Raw genomic sequence first — 23,160 nt, 5'->3', positions numbered from 1 at the left:
CAGGGACTCGGGAAAAAGGCGTCCCGATGAAGCGAATCCAGGGAGTCGCTGCTCTCAGCCTCGGTGTGGGACTCCACTTCTGGAGCGCCCTCTCCGGGAGAGGGCGTTGTGAATTGTCTCCGGGAGACAATTCACAGGCACAATGTTTGCAGCGACATGAGTAACGCAGCTTGTATCCGACGCGTGGTCGACGCATAGTAACCAACTGTGCTGACTAGTGAGACAACTCGTAAGATATTCGGTATCACATTGATATGGAATGATGAGAGCTCCTGAGATAACTCGTAAAGTAGTCGGCCTAACACGACACGAAACGTTTCCTCTGGATTACAAAATCACAATTCACAGCCACAATGGACTATGGACTAGACTTACATCGGGATGGCATTGAACCCCACGTAGAAGCCCTGCGGGCTGGGGTGGGCGCGCCGAACGGCGCAGACCACGCAGGCGGGAATCACCCGGCGCTGGGACCGGCCCAGCGTGCCCCACCTGGAAACGAGAACAGTTTGTATGTTTATGCCTGAACACATGCGCCGGCACGAACACTTCGCTTACCGTCTACTGGTTAGGCGCGCACATTTACGCGATGAATTGAGATATACTATTGTAGACATGGCCGTGATAGATTTTATGCAAAACATTAGTCACATTGTATTGGCAAGCAAGACCAGTTCGAAACCAAAGTCAAAGTCCAGTTCAAGTCTCAATTCCCAGCGTAGCCCCCCGCTCCAGACCGAATCCCCCGTCAATGACAATGACCTTCAGACGACCTTTCGTCCGAGAAGGTTCCAGGAGAAAACCCAATCGGCGGCTGCCCTGGCGTCGCAGCGCCAGCCAATCAGCAGCCGCCATCACTGCCACAGCCGTCGCCGCAGAGCACGGCAAATAGCCCACGGCGCGTGAGCTGTAGCCGCGGGCGCTCGCAGCGGCAGAGTTCCACTTCCGACTCTGACTCAGTCGGTCTCGGAGCGGCAGTCCATTCATTGGCGGCAGTTCATTCATTGCCTACATATAGCCCGAGCAATAGGCGGCGGCACAGGAGAAGGAGCCCTCCTACACTATGTACAAGGTGTAAATCTGTATTTTAGTGTATGAATATCATATCAAACGTACCTACATTACAATTGGTTGTGGTTAGCTCATAGTAATTGCCATGATAGACGGCAGGACGAAATGAAACTACCGCATAATTGCTTCAAATGTCATGCACAAAACAATCAATTGCAGATATACCAGACAAAAACAAATCGAATGTTCGAATGCAACCTCAGTAGTTATATATAATGGTGCCATCACTTACCACCACAAAGCGTACTGCCGGTACGCCTGGTACCGGAGCTGCTTGTGGAGGAGCTCCACGTCGCCGGCAGCTGGAGCCGGCTCGCCCCAGCGCTCATTATGCTGGAGCCGGCCAAGCTCCAGCATAACTGGGTCGTTGACGACGACGTGGAACTCCTGTGAGAAAGTATGATTTGTTTAATCATCACAGACCACGCATCCGTTGACAGCTTTCCGAAACAGTGTCCGTGTCCGAGCATTAAAACATTTCTTGGCAGCCAATAGTTATTAATGTATCAAATGAGAGTAAGGAATCTCTTATTACAGTTAAGAGTAGATAATCAGGCGCACGCTGTCAAAATCGATTCCAGTTCATTGGATAGTCAAGCCACATAGGATCGCTTACACTACTTGTTGGTATTGAAAATTATTCCTTTGCAGTCGAATATAAAAATAACAATAACACGTTAATAATACGATTCACCTCCAGCAGCGTTGTGCAACGCTGGTTGCCGCATCAAACCGACTCTGCCGCCGTCGGCATCAATGAGCACCTGGGGGTGAAATAAACGCAGCCTGTTATTACTCATCGACTACCCTGTCACAGAATAGTGCCCATGTCATGCTGAAACACAGCTTTCAAGCATGCAAAACGCGTCTGCACGGCGCACCTAGCATTAGAATTCATGGCAATTATCTGCTTCCAATAATTTATGCTGCTGCGTGTTCGGAACAGAGCATATGCCATGGTTTCAAACCTGAGGTAAAATGACGCGTCTTCAATACTTGAAAGCTGTGTTCCAGGCTTAAAGTATGCCTGGTACCGATCTCTATCAGTCATGAGTATTCAGTGCATTAGGTGAGGTGCTCGCATAGTAATTGAAAGCCATCGCCGTCAGCCCACTTGCACTTGTAACTCTCGCTCTCAAAGTTCGCAAAAGAGCTGGAAGAAATAACGACTGTCAAGATATCATCAATAGCTTACATCACCTTCTACACATTCGATGATGCGCTATATAGATTACAGTGGACAGATACAAGTACCTATATGCACTACTAACCTCCCACAGCAGCACCAGCTGGGCTGGCTGGCGGCTGGGCTGGCTGGGCTGGCTGGCGGCTGGCTGGCGGCCGCTGGAGAGCCTGGCCATGGATGAGAGATATATGGATGCGAGTCTCGGCGTCGGCCCCTTTGATGTCAGCGACCAGCGCGGCCACCTAGCGGCCAACAGATGAACTAAACCTAGCCACGACGCGCGGTGGGCCGCAGTGTAAAGCGTAATGACGGGGATATGTTCCGCGAATATTTTTAGGCGTTTTGGGTTGAAAAATGTTACAACATGGCACAAGTGATGCCCATATCTGTTTTCTGATCATTTACAAACCAAGTCCCAGTATAATACGGACGGGAGTCGGAAGAGGAATTGGATGGGCTTGGCTTGCATGCTCCCCCTCACCCGCCACTCAAAATCTGCAGTGGGCACAGAAAGCCCGAAAAGACGTTCAGTGATTGATCATGATCATTGATCAATTAGTTTGTTCATTGTATCCTTTGACGATAATACACTTACGATACGCCAGTCAGCCCAGTCATTTGGACACGAGATTCGTCTCTCCGTCCGCGGAGAGCGCGCCTCACGCACCCACACACAGACACAAACGGCCCGAGCTCAGCCCACGCGCAGGACGGCGGACGCCCGATCCAGTGTGGAGTCCATACCGGTCCACGATCGTGCCACTCGGTTGCAGATGGTTCGCGAGACCGTCGCTGGGGCCTGGCGGAGTCCCGAATACAGCCACTGGAGCCGCGAGGCGCCGCAGTGCAGCCCAGCAACACGGGAGCGGTGCAGCACAGGGAAACGGGAGCGGCTGGCTCCCGTTTCATCTCTAATCACTGTCATCTCGCCCGCACACGGCGACTCTCGACAGCAGCGCGCATCACCCCATTACGCCGCACATCAGCCCAAGACGCCGCACCCCGACCGATGACGTCAGAAATCATCCCATGACACACCACACACGTGGGGACTGACAGCGGAGGTCGAACCGCCAGCGACACCCTCAGTACACTCGCATCTACATATACACAAGCATACACGCGCGCGCACACGTGTCAGCCTGCCGTCACGCTATATAGTATACACACATTTAGACACATGCAAAAAAACTTTCGACATCGAGCTTGCACAACCATCACTGCAAGAGCGACTGTTCAGCCTAGTGAAATGAAAATGAGATCATTGAAAAGGATGGCACAGCCCTGCTCGTCACCCCACTATCTGACTACGCTCGAGATGTGACTTTGAGCAGCTTCCTGTTTTGTTTCTGCGCAGGCGCTCGCCCAGAGGATCCCTGTTCGCAGAGCCTGTACAGGTTCAGGCGAATGAAAAGGGTGATCATGAAAACCAATGCATTCTTATCGCACAGCAAGGCCAATAGATCTAGCGCCGGCTGCGAAGTCATGACACGGTTTAAGATTACCGACAGCATTCCCGACTTTGTGAATAGAGCCGGCCACAGGACTTGGGTAGCGCGGTAAGCGTACGAGACAATCTCGTAAAAGCCCTGTGTGGGCTTTACCAGGCTTCCGGCGTCTACTTCTGATGCACCGGTAAAGCTTTTCAGTCCACACATCATCTCCCGTTCAAAACACACCAAAGGATCGGGTTTTGCGAGCACAGCAGAGCACTGAACACAGGCATGTTTCTCCGCACCACGTCGCAACACCCAGCCGCCGACGTACGTCAAAATGTTCGACATCGTAGCATCGATCGGTGCAAGTGAAACGTCAACTGGCTCGGAGTTCGCTAAGGACACTTTCACTTGCGTGAGGTTGCACCTCACCCTGCGGGACACTGACGTCACAACGGTGAGGAGCGTGTCGCCATCTGGCTCGCAGTTCGCGGTCGGTGGCGCAAGAATGTTCGTTGCCACCGTCTTACGGAGGGCCATTCGAAACTTACTGGCATCCGGCACTCGGCAGATCATTTTGTCCATTTCTCGACCGAATGACTGAGAAGAGATTCTCACAGGCATCCTGGTTGAGGCGCCGAGTCAGCATGAACTGCAGGACCCGTCCACCATAGGTGTCCCACAGCGATAGAACGCCAGCGATGGTGAGCTGCAGACCACGCACCGACGGTACCTGAAGGCACAAATGATCACAATTACAATAAAAAAGTTACTGCATACAAACCACTTATGATAATAACGGTTCAATACGGCCTCATAATCAAGGCGATAAAATCCTAACAAAACGACTTATCAAAATCCATGCAGTAAAACTGATTTGGCGAAAATTGTGAAAATTTCGAAACGACGGTGTCACATCAGCAGGTCTTTGATCTCAAGATGTACCTAAAATAGCTGTCTTTGATCTCGTTCGAGGACTTATGAAGCAGACACGCGAATAAAAATGTTACGAATTGGAAGACGTGTGCTGTGAATAAATGTTATTGACAATGCGGAGCCGAACATCGCGCCGAACGTCAGTCTTTACCTGCACATTCCAGCTTCCGAGCCACGCGGATGTATCTTGGAGGAAGCGTCTCCTGTCCTCGATGTTTCTCCCACTGATGGCTTCCTTCATCGGGTTAGCAGCTTTGAAGGTGCTGGAGTTGAGCACATCAAAAGTGTCGTTGAGGCGCTGTAGGAATACCGCCGTGTCCTCAGGATCAGCAGTCCTGGTCTCCGATCCGGTCCCACTCCCCAACATGCCTGCCAACACATAATAATAACTATATTACCAGCATAAATGTTATAATCACTTCACGACGGAAGTATTCGAAAAATAGTTACTAAGAATAATTAAATATTCACCTGTTATACTGACAGGCAACCAGTCCATTGCCAAATGACCGTTAGGTGAGTATGTGCTTCGGTGGACATTAAATAACGGAGCATTAAGTCTATGAAAATATGGTAAGTTTCACAATATTTCAGTGGTGTTTGATTTAACGAGCTAATTCCAGTCACCAATTATTTTAGTTTTGAGTTTGGCCTACTAAAGTTTACAGTCAGGAACCGCCTTTTACCGCATGCGCTGTACAGCGAGATGCCAACAGCTACGGAGCGGCTGAGCACTTGGGCGGCGTACCGAACTTTCATTTTCTGAAAGTTGTTGGGAGCGACGTGTTTCCGGGTGAGCTTCGGAGCGCTTCTCAGCGTCCTTTGAGAGTCCTTTTCGAAGAACTCGGTCACGTGAGACCAAGAGGCCCTCTTGTCATCTACGAGGATGTCATGCTTCATGAGGGTGTTCCTCAGACACTTGATGAGGTGCGGCACGTCGTGTATGCAGACTACCTCTACTCTCTCTCATCCATGGTAATCTCTCATCCATGACCCGGCCGAGCCGGTGCTGGCTACCGTCAGCTCGGACCCGGCCGGGTGAGGCAGGCGTCCCAGGTCGGGTCCGTTGCCTGGCTGGAGGGGTTGGACTCGTTAGTGTTGGTGCTCGCGACCGTCCACTGGGAGCTCGCCGGGGTCGAGTGGAGGTTCTTGGCCAAGCCCGAGGCCCCCCTCCGCCCCCTCCTCGCTCACCAGGGACACCTCGTTCGAGGTCTCCATCGGGTTCACCTTGCCCATCCAGCTCTTGTCGGCGATGGGGGAGCTGATCTCGATCATCGACTCGTTGTTGAACGGGATGGGGGTCAGGCTCTCGGCCCCCTTGGCCTTCTCCCTCACGATGGCCAAATTCCTCTTGAAGCCCTCCAACTCCGCCTCGGCTTCGGAGAGGACGTCCGCCCTGGCGTCGATGTACACTATCGTGCCCTTCTCCGCCCTCTGCTCCGTCACCTTCGTGAGCACCGTGGCCTCGGTCCTCTCCTCGGCCTGCATCTCCTCGTCGGACGGGCACTCGGTGCTCACCTCCCCCCCCCGGGCACGTCGCTGTCGTCGTCGCTGTCGACGTCTGCGACACCAGCATCACCAGGTGCTCCAGGACCTGCCCCTCCGTGGCCCTGATGTTGGCCCTGCTCTCGACCTCCCTCTTCATCGGGATCGTCTCCATCATCGCGGGGGGGGTCAGGGCCTAGTCCTCCCCCGCCTGGTCTTCCCCCGTCAGCTTCAGCCAGGCTTCGATGTCGACCTTGGTGTACGGGTCCTCCTTGTTGGGCAGGTACCTGGTCATGTTCCACATCAGGAGGGGGTACCGGTCCTTCGACTTGGTCAGCCAGTACTTCTCCTGGAAGCCCCTCTCGTACGTCCTGCCCCCCTTGGTGATCTGGTTCTCCCAGAGGTCCTCCTCGAACCTCCTCTGGTCTGCGAGGACGTCGTCCAAGACGTACAGCTGGGCCACCCACTGGTTCCGGACGAAGTTCTCGTACGTCCTCTCGGTCGGCACCTTCATCTGCTTCCACACCAGGGCCGTTATGGGGGGGATGTAGGCCGGGATGCTGACGACGGGCATCAGCTTCTCCGGCCCGACGTTGTCGCTGTTCTTGGTCACCGTCTTCGTCATGAAGAAGTTCTGGACGGTGTTCCGCCACGGGGCCGTCAGGAACTTGGTGTTCAGCTCCACCAGGATCCTCTCCCGGTTCTTGACGGTGGTTGCCAAGATGATGACCCAGGTCCGGCTGTTGGCGTCCATCGTCTTCGTGGCCTCCATGAACATCTCCCGATAGACGTGAGAGTCTTTCATCCCGAAGCCGATGAACTCCTCCGGCTTTATGTCCTTGATGGAGCCCACGCTGAACTTGGCGGCCATAGCTGCAAGCTCCTGCATCTCCCTGAACTGCATCTCCAACTCCTCTGGCTTTGCCGAGCACTAGTCCTGCCACTCGACGACTTTGCTGTCCGATATCACCGTCTTCAATATAGCTCAAACGCTGTGCAAGTGAGCGGACGGACGAACCTGGTTCCACCTGGAACCTGGAACCTGGAACCAGGTTCGTCCATTGCATCGCTAGGTCGTCCCCCAGGAAGAAGACCCGACGCGGGATGATGGCCAGGACATGTTTGATTGCGTTTAGCATCAGGTACCCGGTCGACGTGTGGCGTTTGAACACCGTTCCCAGGACGTTCCTGACCTTTTCGACGTTCTGAGGCGAACCTAGGAGGTGCCTGAAGTCGAAGGCCTCAAGTCCGTCGTTTTTGAACAAGAGGCCCGCGCGCATGAGAAGAGTTCGCAAGTGGTACATGTAATTACGCCGAGTGGCATCCGGCATGTTTTCGGACATGATTTCTGCCGTCATGTGGCGGCTGTAAGGTCCTATGCGCGATACGGTGCGGGCCAGGACCCGTTCCGCATGACTCGAGTACTTTTTTGTTGTCGCTTTGGAGGTGGCGACGCGAGGCACTTTGCTCCTCTGAGGTCCCCGCCCCTCATCGCTGGGGGCGGCACCGCCGCTTGGGTCGCCAAGATCGTCAAGATCGTCATCGCCCGGAGGGTCGCCACGAGCGGTGGGAGCCGACCGGGACGGCGTCGATGGCGCCGACGCCTCGCTTTCGCACTCGTCGGCGTGTTCGTCGGCGGCTCCCTTGGGCACTACTCGAGGTAGCCCAGTAGCCTTCGCGGCGCGCTTCGAGGTTGAGACTGTCATGAAAATGGTGTTCATGACTTTTTATCTTTGTTGTGACGTCATGACCTTTGTGAGCTTTTGCTTTTTTGATGTGTCGCTGTGCGGACCCCGTACTTTTCTGTTCGATAAATGCTCGCCTCGCAGGAGCAAGTTACTGACTCCTCGGCGTTTGGCGCACACCAAGTTTGAATGTCGGCAAGCCCGTTGCGCTCCACCTTTAGGGGGCAGCTGTGACACCACCGCACGTGCAGTACCAGAGCGCGCCTCGTGATCATCCGGCACGCCTTCGGGCACCACAGGAAGCCTCGTTTGATCGCCCACCCGGACGGGGGCACCCAGTCAATCAGTTCCCCCGCCCCGTCCTGACTGGGAGGTGCGCGAGAGGGAGTTCGGCGCACAACCGCACGACGCACCTTTTTCGTTGGACTGGCCTCACCATCCGACTCGGTGCCGGACTCACTCGACTCAGTACGAGGCACCTTTTTCGTTGGACTGGCCTCACTATCCGACTCGGTGCCGGACTCACTCGACTCAGCGGCCTGGATGTCAAAAGATGGGTCGGCAAAGATGTCATCATAGACGAACCAATCGTATTTTTCTTTAAGCTGGTGGTCACTTGGTGGTCCCAGCGCTCGTGGGATATCATATTCTGGGACATCGTCGTCAGACTCGCTATCAGAGGACGGGCGGGTCTCCGGCGGAGGGAGCCCTGACGTCGACGGTTTGTTTGGATCAAAGTCCGGGGTCATCTCTCCAGCAGCGCTCCCTAGCTCGGAGCTCTCCATATCCAAGATAGGGGCTCGGGGCGAGTTTTCAGACATAGTGATACACCACACAAAACACAAGACAAAACTCAGAACTCACTCACGCAACCCACTCACAAAACTCAAACACGGAAAAGACACAGAAGCACAGACAATTTTTTTCAGCTACATTCTGTTTTTTTTATCAACAAAATCGGAGCACAAACAACAGAGATACTGACGAAACAACACACGCACACAGACAGCAAGCACTATACAGCAAGACACGACAGGGAGCACGTACCTCGCGGATGTTTCGGAGCCGAAAGAGGACGCCGCTCTGCTGCAACCCCTTATAAAACCTCGCCTGCCGAAGCTTCCAGAAAGCATGCGCAGAACGCAGCTTCCGGTTTACTAACGCGCAACATCCGGTTAGTTGTATAGGAACACTGTATAGGAAGGGTGGTTGATGTTAAGCACTGATGACGTCATTAATGATGACGTCATCATATATGACCTCGATTGACCCGGGAAAAATCAATAGATCTAGGGATTTTTCGAAAAATCTCAAAATTAAAAAAAATTGCCTAGATTTTCCAAAAATCACTAAATTTTTCCGTGGGTTATCACGACTAGCCGCTTCATGGCAGTCAGGATCTCCGCCTCACTCTTATCAGAAATCGTGGAGTCCTCTCGGATTAAGACGGACTGGAGCTCCGGTTCACAACAAGCAAGGAGTTGAGCGGCCAGGTAGGTAGCACCTGAGGTCCAATGATGACTGACATCTTCTTCAGCGCCGCAGATGCACCGATTTCAGTTTCAGCACAGTTGTCAGGGATCTGTCGCGGTTGGCTTCGAAGAGAGCCTCGATGTTGCTCCATTTTGCCGTTTTACTGTTCATCGCAATGTTATTAGTGAGCATCGTGTTCCTTAGACACTTGAGCAGGTGTGTCACGTCTAAGGTAGTCACCACCCGCACACCGTCGCGCAGAAAGCTGTGGCTCCCGTCTGCCACACCCAGCATCCTGTATGCCTGCTGATCGGTAGCGCCCATGCCACAGACACTGGCTACCACCTTCATACCAGTTTTTTTTTTTTAGCTCTGTGACACAGTTAAGAGGAGACTCCTTAAGCTCACCGCTTTCACAGTCCGTTTGACGGAAGTAACCCACACTCTGCTTCCATTGCTAGTTATACCACGCACCATGAAGTCCGAGTCTCTTCGTTACAGTCCCATATCAGTGGTTATTTAAGGGGGAAGCTCCATTGAGAGGTCAAAAGCTTCAGCCCCATAGTGAAGCTATCCTGGATGACTGTCATGCAGGACTATTCTTGCAGGATTATGTAAGAAATTGTTACAAGAGATTATGTAAAATTGTTACCAGGATCCTGCACAGAATCTTGCTTGGAACCTGCTCTCTGGCCGAGTGCAACTGGCTGAATACTGCACTCTGCACCGCACTCGTGCCGTCAGAAATTGTCACGTTTGATGTGAATGCCGGAGATGCGGATGACGCTCTCAGAGATGCCGGCCACGGCCACGGCTGTTGCGGAGCCGATGCGCAGGCTGTGGGTTGTCAGGCGGCCGTCTGACGCGAGCTGCATTCATCGAGCGCTGATGAGATACCATTTAGCGAAACATGCAGTCTCTGCAGTTCTTTCAGTTACCTCGGTCGTGATTCCTCCGTTCTTGTCCTGTGCACCGCTCGCCAGTACTTCTCATTCTTACTGACATGTCTCAGACCCAATGTATACCTTATTGGTGTTGGTTCTAGGTCTGTTTGTGCGAGTTATGGTGACCGTCTTTCGGTTCGACACGTCTTGGTCGAGTGTCCGACACCTACATTTGCGGGCCCAATTCAGCCTAAACCAAATGGTGGGTAGTTGTGGTTGGACAATTGATGGCTGCGCGGTGGGGCGGGTAATGAAGTTGCAAAATTGTGGCATCTGTCATTCCGACGCTTTTTTGCTTTTAGGGATAGCTTCTTCGCCAGCTCCCGGGCCGAAGATAGCTGGCCAGGGAGCATCATAGCACCATTGCCAAATAAGTTCTGTGCAGGGACCGAATGAGGGTGTCATTGTACATACAGCTGCTCGCGAGGAACACCCAGCACTGCGATACTATCCTTTCCATAGATGACCAGGTCACACAGCTCAACAGCCAATATAGCCATATTAAGCTGAACCTGTGAAGAGTAGCGGTGCCGCCTTTTCAGCTGGCACTCACCGTCCTGGCTATATAGCAGGGAGTCCACAGCTTATGATTAGAGGATCTCATGCGCTGAGAGCTTCTCACCACAAAAAGGACTTTTGACTTCTACAAGCTCAACAGGCCACCCATCTTTCATAAGGATCCCGTCAGAGTAGCAGCCAAGCCATGGGCAGCTGGGAGGCACAATCAGTCCGCATCGCAGCAGGTGGTGACTATCCTCCGTCACTGCCAGTGCTCTATACATTTCTAGGGCGGCTGCCTCAGACCTATGGCCATGTCGGGTAGCAGAGTTACCACCGAACTTCTCAGCCTGATCTAGGGATCTCAGCTTCTTCTCCCAGTCAGGATTTCTATTTTGGTCATATGTGTTCAGAGATGCTGTCACCGTGGAAGCCCTTTCACTTTTTCACTGCGTGGAGCCCATCGTAGGCAATGGCACGCTATTCTGGCAGACTCCACGCTCATCCTGATTTTGTCGAAAGCAGCAGGGACATCACTTGGTGCATTATCAGCAAACTGACCATGCATGGTATGTCATATGACTGAACGAATATGTTCTATCGTAATCCCTGCAGGACCATCACAATCCCCGATCTGCCACGTGAGTCTGTATTTCACAACTGCCTGCCAACCTGGCGCGGCGCATTCTGCACAAGCATGTCTGCGTACTAAAACACAGCGTTTGCGAGCACGCTAAAACACTGCAAAGGTAAACCATGGTAAACACTGCAAAGGTAAACACTGCAAGCCACTACATGACAGAATACTCACCTGTGTGTCCTAAATGGACACTGTCTCGGTGGATCTGCGGCTCCTTGATGTTGTGTGTCGCTGGTGAGTTGGGGGCCAGCGTCGGGGCAGTCTTCTCCAGTGGTCTAGCTCACTGCAACGAAAAAACAATTTCGTGTTACATTTACTGTAGATATTGCCCTACTATTGAAATGAACTTACGCTCATTCCCTTTGAGCTTGCTCACAGTCGTTGGTGGGCCGGGTGGCCTACCGCCAGCAGGGACGTCGGGTCCAGGGACCACGGCGTTCCCGGTGCTGCCGGCCAAGACACCGCAGCGGTGCAGCAGGTGGCGGAACATCGCCGTGAACTGTGCGGCCGTGGGGTTGTTGTTCCAACCAGACTTGTAAGCGATTCAAAAAAATTCAATCAATTCAATCACGACTCACTTGATGAAATGACCGATTCAATCATAACTCAATCAAACAGTCCTGATTTTCCAAGCGATTCAATCACGACTCATGGACCTTGTGGTTCAACTCAATCGCGACTCGTCCCATTATCAGTGATTCAGGGAATGACTCAACTCATGATTCAACTCAACGCGATTCAATCAACATGTTATTTATAATATATACATATGTGATATCAATTTAAGAAATTTTTGGAAACTGATACCAAACTGATACCAACCAAATACACTGGGAGAATACCAAAAAACATAGAAAAGTACTAAGTCTATACCGAACTCAACAAAATGGTAGGTATTCATATAAATATGGTGTAAAGATGATAATTTAAGTACAGAATACACAAGTTCTGTTACAAATGAAGCTACCAGAGGACTTATAAATTTATTCATCTGCCTGACGCTTGCAAAAGGAAACATATGCAAAATTTCACAGAACACTACCACATATTATTATCAGCATCTTCGAAAAGGACCGAAATTTGCAAATCAATTGTGACACCCAAACTAAAATAGCTGGTGATCAGCCATATAAAAAATATTGATTGATACTTTATGAAGCAGTGGTAAAGCAGGTAAAGTATTACACAGGACTAGACATTTTCGGCTCGCTACAAGTTTTGTTTACTAGGCATCAAGACTACGGATTATGGACACTTACGAAGCTATTCAATAGTTACATAATATAAATTTGAATGCTCTCATGATAAAACTACCTCAACCATCATATCTTCAAGGACAAAAAACAATTCCAAGCCCCCCACGACACCAAACTTCATACGAGGCGGAGCTTTGTAATGGCCTGGCTACACTATGCGTTTTCTGCGTGCGTTTTTTGCCTGTGCGAGTTTGCGTGATTTGCGTTATATGGTTCTAGAAAGAAACGATACTTCGTTTTTGTTGTATTTTTTATAAAAAAAAACTTTTAATTATCATAAAGGCTTTATTAAGTTTTATATAATATACGCAAAACACGCAAACTCGCCAAAAACCCACGCAGAAAACGCATAGTGTAGCTAGGCCTTTATACGCATGCGCTAAGTGGGCAGCCATCTTTTATTCAGCAGCAGACTGAGACCTTTGTTCCTGGCCAAAATTGCCAGATGTAATGACCCCCGGCTCCAAACTGGCTTTAGGCTGGCGGAGCAAAAAAAAAAAAAAAGACTGAGACCAATACAAAATGCATAGTTTATATTTTTAGATTCAATTAAGCATATTTTTGTATGCGTGTAAGTGTAAAACATTTTTTTATTCTGTCCAATTTATTTAAGAAAAAAAATTATCGAACAGTAAAAATATAAATTGGCTTGGCAATATGTATTCAGCCCAGCACTAGGTAGTTGTAGCGTATATTGACGCAGCTGCGACATAAAAGCATATTCTGCGTGGTTTGCATGTGGCAAATATTGCGAGCAGTCTGGCAAATCTCATCCAAATTTAGCATCGAATGCAAAACTGTTAGCGGTCCTCAAAATTAGAAAGCGAAGAACATCAAACGGATAAAGATTGTTTGTTGAGCTATGAAAACAATAGTTTTTGGGTGATAGTGGAGGTGAAGTGAAGGTGGTTGAGTTTTTAATACCTAGTAGGGTATGTATCTACTTTTCGCCATTGTATCTTTACTTTTGTGTAATTGAGAGCCACGGCAATATGTGACATCTATTAATGCTCGTAAGCCAAGGTATTCCAATTATTTATGTTGATAGGTAAACGCTGATTCTGCTGGGAAATGTAAGGTGAGTTAGAAGACCATGGGTTAGATCAAGCAATTTATGACCCTTAGCCCAAAATCAAATCAGTAACTAAGGTTACCTACCAAATTATAATGTGAACATAAATTGTGTATTCATCAATATGCTTTGCCTGCTCACAAATGTCCTGATGAAACAGGGTATTAAAAATATAAAGATTAACATAATATCTTAAACATGTGTGTTGAGCAATGTGCGCCTGCTTAGGTACTGCTATTGTTAACTTGATTACTATACTGATTTTAGGGCAATGGAAAGAAACTTTACATGCATTTTTTCATCTTCATGCATTGACATATATGTATAATTTTGTGTTTACAGTTTGATTAAAAACTTTAAACAGAATTTTTATGGTTTTTCAATTATGATAGCGGTGCGCATTTATAATACTGACAAAATACCTAAAAATGTTGCAGTGCATTATGTGTGTCTATGATGCAAATGCCACATATATTTCTACATAATGTAGTACTAAATATGGTCATAGCTTCAATTTCCAGTACATGCTGATTGAATCATTTTGTTGATTCAATCAACTTGAATACATGAGTTGCCGACTCAATCACTTGTAGTTGCCATGTGTGACCGATTCAATCACAACTCATATGGTGACAAGAGGTGATTCAACCGACTCAATCACAGTGAGTCGGCATCTTCAAGCGATTCATGAGAATCGATTCAATCAGAGTTGAATCGCTTACAAGTCTGGTTCCAACCTCCTGAGAAGATAGCAATCGGTCACAAATTCAATTTCAAGTCAAATTATACAATCCATAGATAACGAATGTGACTGTAACTCAGTTACTAGAACTATTGTTTTCTTCAGCAGCAAACTGGTCATGGATAGTCATAGTTGACTAAAATTGCCAGTATTACAGGTGAACAAATAAATCGGTAATGTTCTGAAAATTAACAAATAACAAATTTCAATTATCCACCAAAGGGTACTTATTGTAGGGGAGAGTGGGGCAATGGCGACACCATAAGCATTTTGCTCAATAGCTTAGCTATTTGAAGCTATTTTATGGTGATTTTGACTGTGGTTATAGCCAAAGGAATAGGCTTTCAGATAGCACCCAGTTTTAGTATCTCAGATCACTGATGACAGATTCAGAGCCTACGCGAAAATGTGGTGAAAAATGGAGGTGCAAAAAAGCGAGGGGTAATGCCGGCCACTAAGTGCAATAGCACAAAAGTCGAAATATCGTCACTGGTATTCATCCTTAAACCGTTCTTTCGATGGAAATTTAAGTGAGAATTAAGAAACGACAACTGTATTCAACAGTTAACAGTACACTGTACTGCAACACAACACTGCACTCGCTGCAACACAACAGCGCGGCGCCAACAGAGCAGCAAACTAACACAACCGTAAACAGCAAGCAAACTAACACAGTCGTAAACACAGCAACCCGAAACGTTGAGCTCTAACGACAGAAGTCGCAAACAAAACCGCGTGGAGTCATTTCGGACACGTGTCCGGTATTACCCCGAGGTCAGCATTATTTTAAGAAAGCAGGCAGCAGTCAAAGGCATTGCGCCGCAAACGCCTCACATCCAGCAGTCGCCTAAGAAAGGCTTAATTGAAAGTCATTGCAAAGCAGCACTTCTGAAAATGCGTTAACACATTTCACAGTCAGCAAATAGATGCAACAAAAATTAAAAATCAGATACGAAAAACACATTTAACGCTATAAAAATGAAAATAATGGAGCTACCGTGACAAACTTGCACCACGCGCTAGAATGGCGCTCAACTGAAATGTAAACAACATCAGCTGATTAGTGATGGACAAAGTACTCACTAGAGATGGGTGGCCGGCATTACCCACCGTCCGCCATTGCCCCACTCTCCCCTACTCTGATTGCGAATGCTTGATTTAACGGTCTCAGCAGCTAAAACACTTAGCTTACTTCAAACCCCTGAGGACCTGGAGTAGTCCCTTTAACTTTATATGGTGAGATGTATCTGCCTGCGTGTAGTGTCGTGCTTCTTGCCCCAGTCATACAAGTCGAACACAAAATGGAATTACCGGCTCTGCGCACTGCATTGAAGAAAAGCTCTAGATGATCTTGGCTTAGCTTGTAGGTTAGCACGTACGACTGGTCCTCAAGCAGAGCCGGCGCGAGCTCCGACACGCTTCGGAGAGCTGTGACCATGCCCACGACGCACATGTGCCTGCAAATAAAAAAGCCGTCATGTTTTAAGGCAAACACCTGTTTATCATGCTAAATGAAATCCGACATGACGTTCACTACTTCCCTGCAAAACAATCGCATAGAATCATACTAGACATAACATCTGCGGGAGTCTGCACTAGTTATTTCTTTTCCAGGAAGCAGAAGCGCATGGGAGATATTATGCACTTCTAACTCGACAGTACGAATGCCGCCTGACAGTGGCAAACAAGTCAGGAATACACTGTCATAAAACACATTTTTGTGCAATGGCACGTACTAACGAAGCGTGTCCGTTAAGGCCCATAGTAAGGCATATTAAGGCCATCCGATAATCCAATGTTAAGGCTATCCGATGCTATCCGAAATACATTCAGCATGAATCACATTTATAAGAATTGAAAACTCAACGACCAATGTTTCCGCTAGAGAAATACAGCTGCTGTCCATTTGGCCATACTGCTTTTACTGTTAACAAATTTTCGGTTACTTGCTATCTGTAGCTAGTTATGCTTAAAATAATATTTTGTGTAAAATGTAAACTTAAGTATAATATAATTTTATGTCGACTATATTACCTTCTTGAGCTAGAGATGGGGGTTCCATCAGTCATCTTGAGACTCAGGAAGAACGCGCAGAGGTCGTTGACCGTCGAGCGCCGCTCATCGCAGTTCTCGGCAGTCAGCGGTGCCGAGAAACCCTTCCCGAACTTACTGCGGCTGTTCAGTAGGTCGAAGGCTGCATCGACGCGCTGAAAAGAAGAAAAAACTCATCGACAAAAGATCAGGAATGACACATGAGAAGACGCGTTTGTCGCGGTTTACGAGGTTTCATAAACACCTCGGTGTGCAGCATGTGGGTGGCATATGGCATCCCACTCCGTCTATGGCGGAGTGGGAATGGGCGTGAATTGATGCGTGTGCCTGTACTTTAGCATAAGTGACCAACAGTGAGCTGTTTCTACTTTGATATATTTAGCCTGACTCTGGAATAGCCACACTTGAGTGGAACGGGTCTAGTTGGGACGTGAACTAAATAAATGTATAACTAAATAAAGCGGCGGTACATGCATGGGTAAATCACTGAGCAGTTTAAAATAAAAAAGGTATTTATGGTGTGCATATGATCGGTAGCTTTTTGTCAGCGTGCGAGGCCTTCGAGCTAGCCTCCTTTGTTTTAACATCACGGAGGGTCGGGGTGACCAGCCCCTTCCCTGTGTCCAGACGGCAAAGTGCCGCAAAGGGAGGGTGACGGCTCCCTCCACGTCCAAGTGGCCCCGCGACCCCCAGCCGGGTCTTGGGGTCCATAGGCGTAGGAACAGGGGGGGCCGGGGGGGCCATGGCCCCCCACTTTCGGAGGTGGGGGGGCCAGCAATGTTAACTGGCCCCCCCACTTTTTGCTGACTTAAGTGTCTGTCTGTACCTAGGTACCAGTGCTACCACCCGGTAACTTGACAACAATTCAGCTTGCCCTTTAATGAAGATTCCCTTTTGTTTCTACAGCGTTATTGACCGCAATTTCCTTCACTCAATGAAGGAAACCATATCAGAGACAAGACTGTGGGTCCTGGTGACAGCATTTTGTTGAATACGAGGCACGGGACAGCGAGCACTGAAAAGGTATAAGACAATACTAGCACGGTGCAGGAGAATGCGTATACAAACGACCAACGCTTGACCGGATCTGCTTGGGGTCGGCATAGTTCGTCAAAGGCGTACTAGCTGGGGGCCAGGGTGACCATGCCCCCGCCTCGGCTCAAACAGGCTGGGGGGCAGCAATGTCTGTATCTGCCCCTTCCCTTCCACTTTCAGTGCAGTGGCGGTCGCAGCGGGGGATCAGGGCCATGCCCTTCCCCCCTCCAAAGGCTAATCAGGGGGCCATCATATCATTTGCCCATCCCCCCCCCCAAACAACCAATGGGCCCCCATGGGCGTATGGGGCTCTGGCCCTTATTCGATTGTCACGAGGCTCAATAATCCCACGCTAGCTATTAACAGCTCCCAAGCCAGTCTTTGAGGGTCCTACACTGATCTTGGAGGGCACTTCAGTGGCGGTCAAGCGCCGACATTGACCGCTGAGAACCCACATTGACCTCATTTGAGGGCCCCTAAACCGGCCTCAAGGGCCCCGTCGGCGTCTGAGAGCCTCATACCGGCCTCTGGTGGCCTCATTTCTGTCTCTGGGGTCCCAAGACTAACCTTTAGGTGCCTCTGAGGGTCCTGCACTGAATTCTGATTTCTGAAGACCCGACGCCGGCCTCTAAGGTCCGCATCGGCCTCTGAGGGTCCATCTTGGCCTTAGAGGTCCAACGCCGGCCCATGCCGGTCTTTTAGGGCCCCACACTGACCTCTAAGGGCCCATGCTGGCCTGTAAGGACCCGTCATTAGCCTATGAGGACATTGTACGGGATTCTGAAGATCTGATGCCGGCCATCTTTGTTTTTGAGGGTCTTCTGCTGGTCTCTGGGGTCCAACACCGGCCCATGCTGGTATTTTAGGGTCCCACATTGACCTCTGAGGGCCCATGCTGGCCTGTAAGGGCCCACATTAGCCTCTGATGGCCCAAGTCGGCATCTAAATGTCTCATCCTGCCCTTTGCAGGCCCTGTACTGGTCTCTGAGGGCCTCAAACCTCACCGGCCGATGGGGGGGGGGGAACGGGTGCCGCCCCTCCATAGTTTTTTTTTTCGCGATAGCTCCGAACACGCCGGTGATACAGAGCTGAAGCTTTGCATACCTGACCTTTGAATCAAGCCGGATCTTTTGACACCAACCGCATTTTCGGGTCAGATCAGGTCACTGACCCATGAGGTCATAAGTGAACCTCTGCACGGTCTTCAGATGTCGCAACTTCGCAATGCCCTCACTGCCGGAGGAGATTTCACAGGGAAATGAACCTTGGAGGACCTAGTATCCATTAGGAGTCTCACAACTTGTACATCTCGGATTTTTCCTAAGGTCATTTTCGTGACCTCACCATTAGGTATAAGTCAATGGGGATAAACTGAAAACTTTTTCTGGCGCCGTAAACGATCTTCAACTATCTCAAGCACACTGAATCTCTCATGCACTCCTTGCAAGGTTCGATGCGTCACTTTTGCAATGTTGACCTTGCGCGACGTCATTTATGAAGTTATAAGGGTCATATAAGTTTGTCGTCAACAACTACCGATCAAATTGAGCTAGCGAGTCGAGGAAGCCATCAATGGACTCAGGAAGACCTGCCGAATCGAATGATATGCGACATGACCTCCTTAGACCAATTTCGTGACCTGGGGGTGCTGACCTGACCGTGACCCGTGGTCAACACCCTCAGTTTACCTCACCCAAACAAAAAGTACTCGTACATCATTCGACGCGCCTGAGAGAGGCGAACAGGATGCTGGCAAAATCGCGGCTCTGCGGCCGTTTTTTTGCGAAGTTATTCACCAAAAACGGAACCGTGCCTTGAGGCACTTGACCTGACCTCAGAGGTCACCGGTTGACCTAGAACCTTAAAATCGGGTATCGATCTCTGCGTCTTGTAACGGCGCACACGCTCGTTTTTCCGCGACGCGCTAGTTCAACCTGGGGCGCAACGGCGAGGGGGGTCGTACCCCCCCCCCCCCCCCCTCGGCCGGCGCGTATGTATAAAACCTATAGGTCCGGTCCGGCCAGGGTTAAACTGGCCTCTGCGGCCCAGACTGACCTCTAAAAGTCCCACACCGGCCTCTGATAGTCAATCAGCCCAGTTGCAGTGGTCGCTGATATAAAACCTCTTAAAGGGACCCTCCCACCTTAACATTAGATTTGAGTTGAGATAGCCAAAATGGGGTCCCTGGCTCACAATTACCGGTTTCGGCACTCACAACATCGAGAAATGCCTTAAATCGGAAATATTAAATTTCAAAATTGCAGCATTTTGATTCAGAGGGGCTAATGCATAGGAATACCCCTCTGAATGTGTGACGTCAGCGCAGATATCTAACGATTTTTAAATGTTTGACTAAAACGTTTTGTAGCATGCGGTGGTATATGCTGCTTTGCGCGCAACAAATGCCGCACTTTCAAATAAAGTCGCTATGAACAGCGGAGATCCCAAAAAGTAAACAAAAGTAAAAGTCTAATATCTTGAAAATCGGTGAATATTTTTCGATGAAATTTGGTAGATATTCGTTTTTGCTCTTTCTGAACCGAGCGACATCACTTTCATGCCAATTCATTAACTTTTTTGAAGGTGGGAGGGTCCCTTTAAAAACGTTATAGGTCTGGCTGAGCCTAGCTGGGCCGTTCATGCTGATTTTTATAGGTATATTGAAAAGACTAGCTTTGCACGTTTCACGCTTGCTCGTAATGAAAAAGTTGCTGGATGCCTCTGGAATTTGAAACTTGAAACTTGAAACTTATTTATTCACAACGAGTCCACTGCAATCAGTGGCTTTTCGTCATTGCACGTCACAGAAGTAAACAAACATCGTTGATGGGGGGCACTCGTTCACAGTCTCACAGCTCACTGCAAATCAGACACGACACACCACTCATGCCCGAATAACGTCTGCGAACGATACGAGTACATAGGCGTCAATCGCGGCGGCTAAACAGATGCCGCTTGGTAGCGGTTTTAAAAGACATTCCGGGTGGTCTCGGTACGTCGTTGTACGCCTTCACAGCACTGTAGCACAAACGACTGCGCCCTGACTCGGTGCGGATGCGCGGCACAGAGAGGAGACCCGCAGTCCGTGTATTGTGATCGTGCCGATGGTGAGCGGGAGGGCAGATAGTCTGAGCTATGGTTGACGGCACATGGTAGTCTAACAGTCGGTGAATGACTATAACTCGGTGGTAAGTTATGAGCTCTTCAGCAGTAAACCAGCCCAGCGCTCTTGCATGGGTGCCAACGGCTGCGGAGGACAGGGGAACGCGTCCATCAGTTTGAGTTTATGGACGGCAGTCTCCCTGAAATTTTAACCAATTTCATTTTTGTTTTTGTCTCGATTTTTTTATCTCTGATCATGTTTGCGAAAACAAAGTGGCCGAAATCCGAGGAGAAATCGGATTTAGGGGGTAGGTTAGGTTTTGGACCTCTGGGACCTTGGCCCCCCCACTTTCGAAAACGTTCCTACGCCTATGTTGGGGTCTCCTCAGCTCGCCCCCGTCAGACACCTGCCGACCGGGGGGCGACCAGCCAGCTGAGGCCGAGCGCGTGCCAGCGGTGCCTGGGAACACCCTACCCCCCTACCGGCCTGGCGGGGGGGGGGGGGTACGGGGGACACCGCCGGCCTTCAGAGGGGCTGGCACCCCTGGAACAATGCGCCGCCCCGACGACGCGAAGCCGCACCAGAAACAAACACTAACCTTCCCCGCGACGCGTAGCTGCACGAGCAACAAACACAAACCGAAGAACAAACACTAAGAATGCGCCGCCCCGACGACGCAAAGCCGCACCAGAAACAAAAACTAAACTTCCCCGCGACGCGAAACCGCACGAAAAACAAACACTACTGCATCGCCGAACACTGGGATACGCTAGTCCTCGCTAGACTCGTCGTCCTCGGTGGCAGGTCGGGAGGGGACCCGGTCGGGCTCCACCATCTCCTCCGCGGCTGGCGACTCCTCCAGCGCGGAAGCCATGTACTCCTCAATCCGAGCGAACAGCTGCCTCTGGGAGGTGCTGTCTACCTGGTGCCGAAATCGCTGTCCGTACACCCGTTCGGCGACCTGTGTGGAATGCCGTCTGTAGGCCAGGAGGCCGGTCACATCCGGATCAGCGGCGAGAGAGTCATAAGAACAAGAAGCTGCCAGCTCTGACCTGGCAGCAGCCGGGCTGGAGGCAACTGCCGAGTCGCCGACACCATCTCCCAGGGTCTCCGCCGCCTCTTCGTCACTTTTGGAATCACTCAGGAAAAGGTCGAATTGACTCGAATCCAGGGAGGAGTCGCTGAGAGTACAGGGACTCGGGAAAAAGGCGTCCCGATGAAGCGAATCCAGGGAGTCGCTGCTCTCAGCCTCGGTGTGGGACTCCACTTCTGGAACGCCCTCTCCGGGATCGGAAGAAGCGAGTGTCGGGGGTTGGGACATCGTGAAACGACTTACGATTAAAGCAAAAATATTTAATTTTTTTACTATATTTAAGTGACAAACGATTAAACAGAGACGTGATATTTAAACAAACGCGAAACGACAAAGCGGTAACAGCAAACCAGTCGTGAAACGACTTAGCTTTTAACTTCGCAGTGCGGGAGCGTAGCGTCCTCGGCAGCAGCCAAACCACGAAAGGGACGCCCAAGGCTATATATATATAAGGTAGGCCGCTCCGCCCTCAAAAGTGGACATGCGTGGGCGCCGCCATCTTGGAACTTGGCTCGGCAACCGACGAAGCAGCAGTGACGTCACGATACCCTAGCGTACCGCCCGCTGGGCTGTGCATAGGCATGAACGCCCGACAGATGTTGCGGTTAATCGATGTTTTGCGCTTGTGGTTTGGCCGGTTCACACAATTTATGTTTTTTTAACATCCTGCATTCCCTATCAAGTAACTAATCCCGCTCAAATCTATTCAGGATATCCACCAAAATAATCCAGAAAGTGCAGCTATTGGTGACAATGGCTGTACAAGACTGGATAATTTCACGCGACATTCTGCATTCCAGTAACGGTTCCGGGGGGGGGGGGGGCACTAGACCATGGTCCGTTCCAAATGTCCAGTTTGCCCTAAAAAAGGACAAGATATTACGCCAATAATGGAAGTGGCAGTGCATGAAAAGAAATGAATCTCCTCACAAGGCAAGCTGCATCACGCGGAATGTTCACCTCCATCGTATCGAGCTTGATTATATCCGTCTGTCTCATCCAAGGAACCATCCTCCCATCATCCTCAATCGTACCACCAGCTTGTCTGAACCGGTGGTCATCCCACCCATGCAACCGGTGAGTTCCAGTGAGAGCATGTCTCTCCCGTTGAGCGCCTGAGTTGAATATCCAAACGGGGCACGACAGTCTCAACAGGACTGTCTCAGCCGCGGTGAGCCAGTTTTACCCACTAGAATCGCACATCACGCAATCGATATATAAACACCATTAACAACTTACTTATGAGTTGGCGAAGGCGGAGCTTTGTATAAGCTTTCCGCTCTGACTTCTCATGTCGCGGTACACCTTTTCTACCACCGGGGTCGATTGACACCGCATCTCGGCGATGTCCATCTCGGTTATGTCTTCCAGGAGACCGCGGGCTCGCATCTCGTTTGCCTGGAATGCATAGTTTGACATCAGATTCAGTTTACGTATGGATAGATGTCTGATT

At 50.0% G+C, this 23,160-nt stretch overlaps 2 protein-coding genes across 2 annotated transcripts; both read right to left on the bottom strand.

The window, feature by feature from the left end:
• Window positions 1–333: 333 nt before the first annotated feature.
• Window positions 334–1,646, bottom strand: LOC122381618 (P2X purinoceptor 7-like). Its single transcript, XM_043366012.1, has 2 exons — window positions 1,304–1,646; window positions 334–492 (listed from the first exon to the last, which is right to left on the bottom strand). Exons 1-2 carry the CDS (start codon window positions 1,426–1,428, stop codon window positions 372–374), a joined length of 246 nt encoding a protein of 81 aa, XP_043221947.1. The 5' UTR covers window positions 1,429–1,646; the 3' UTR covers window positions 334–371.
• Window positions 1,647–2,934: 1,288 nt separating this feature from the next.
• Window positions 2,935–6,252, bottom strand: LOC122381616. Its single transcript, XM_043366011.1, has 2 exons — window positions 4,781–6,252; window positions 2,935–4,426 (listed from the first exon to the last, which is right to left on the bottom strand). The coding sequence occupies exon 1, from the start codon at window positions 6,115–6,117 to the stop codon at window positions 5,722–5,724; it is 396 nt and encodes a 131-aa protein (XP_043221946.1). The 5' UTR covers window positions 6,118–6,252; the 3' UTR covers window positions 2,935–4,426; window positions 4,781–5,721.
• Between the last annotated feature and the right edge of the window lie 16,908 nt (window positions 6,253–23,160).

This window comes from Amphibalanus amphitrite, unplaced genomic scaffold (assembly GCF_019059575.1).
Source record: "Amphibalanus amphitrite isolate SeventyFive unplaced genomic scaffold, NRLGWU_Aamphi_draft 000123F_arrow, whole genome shotgun sequence".
Lineage (NCBI taxonomy): Eukaryota > Metazoa > Arthropoda > Thecostraca > Balanomorpha > Balanidae > Amphibalanus > Amphibalanus amphitrite.
Note: the sequence above shows the minus strand (reverse complement) of the source record. Positions and strands in the feature narration are given on the sequence as shown.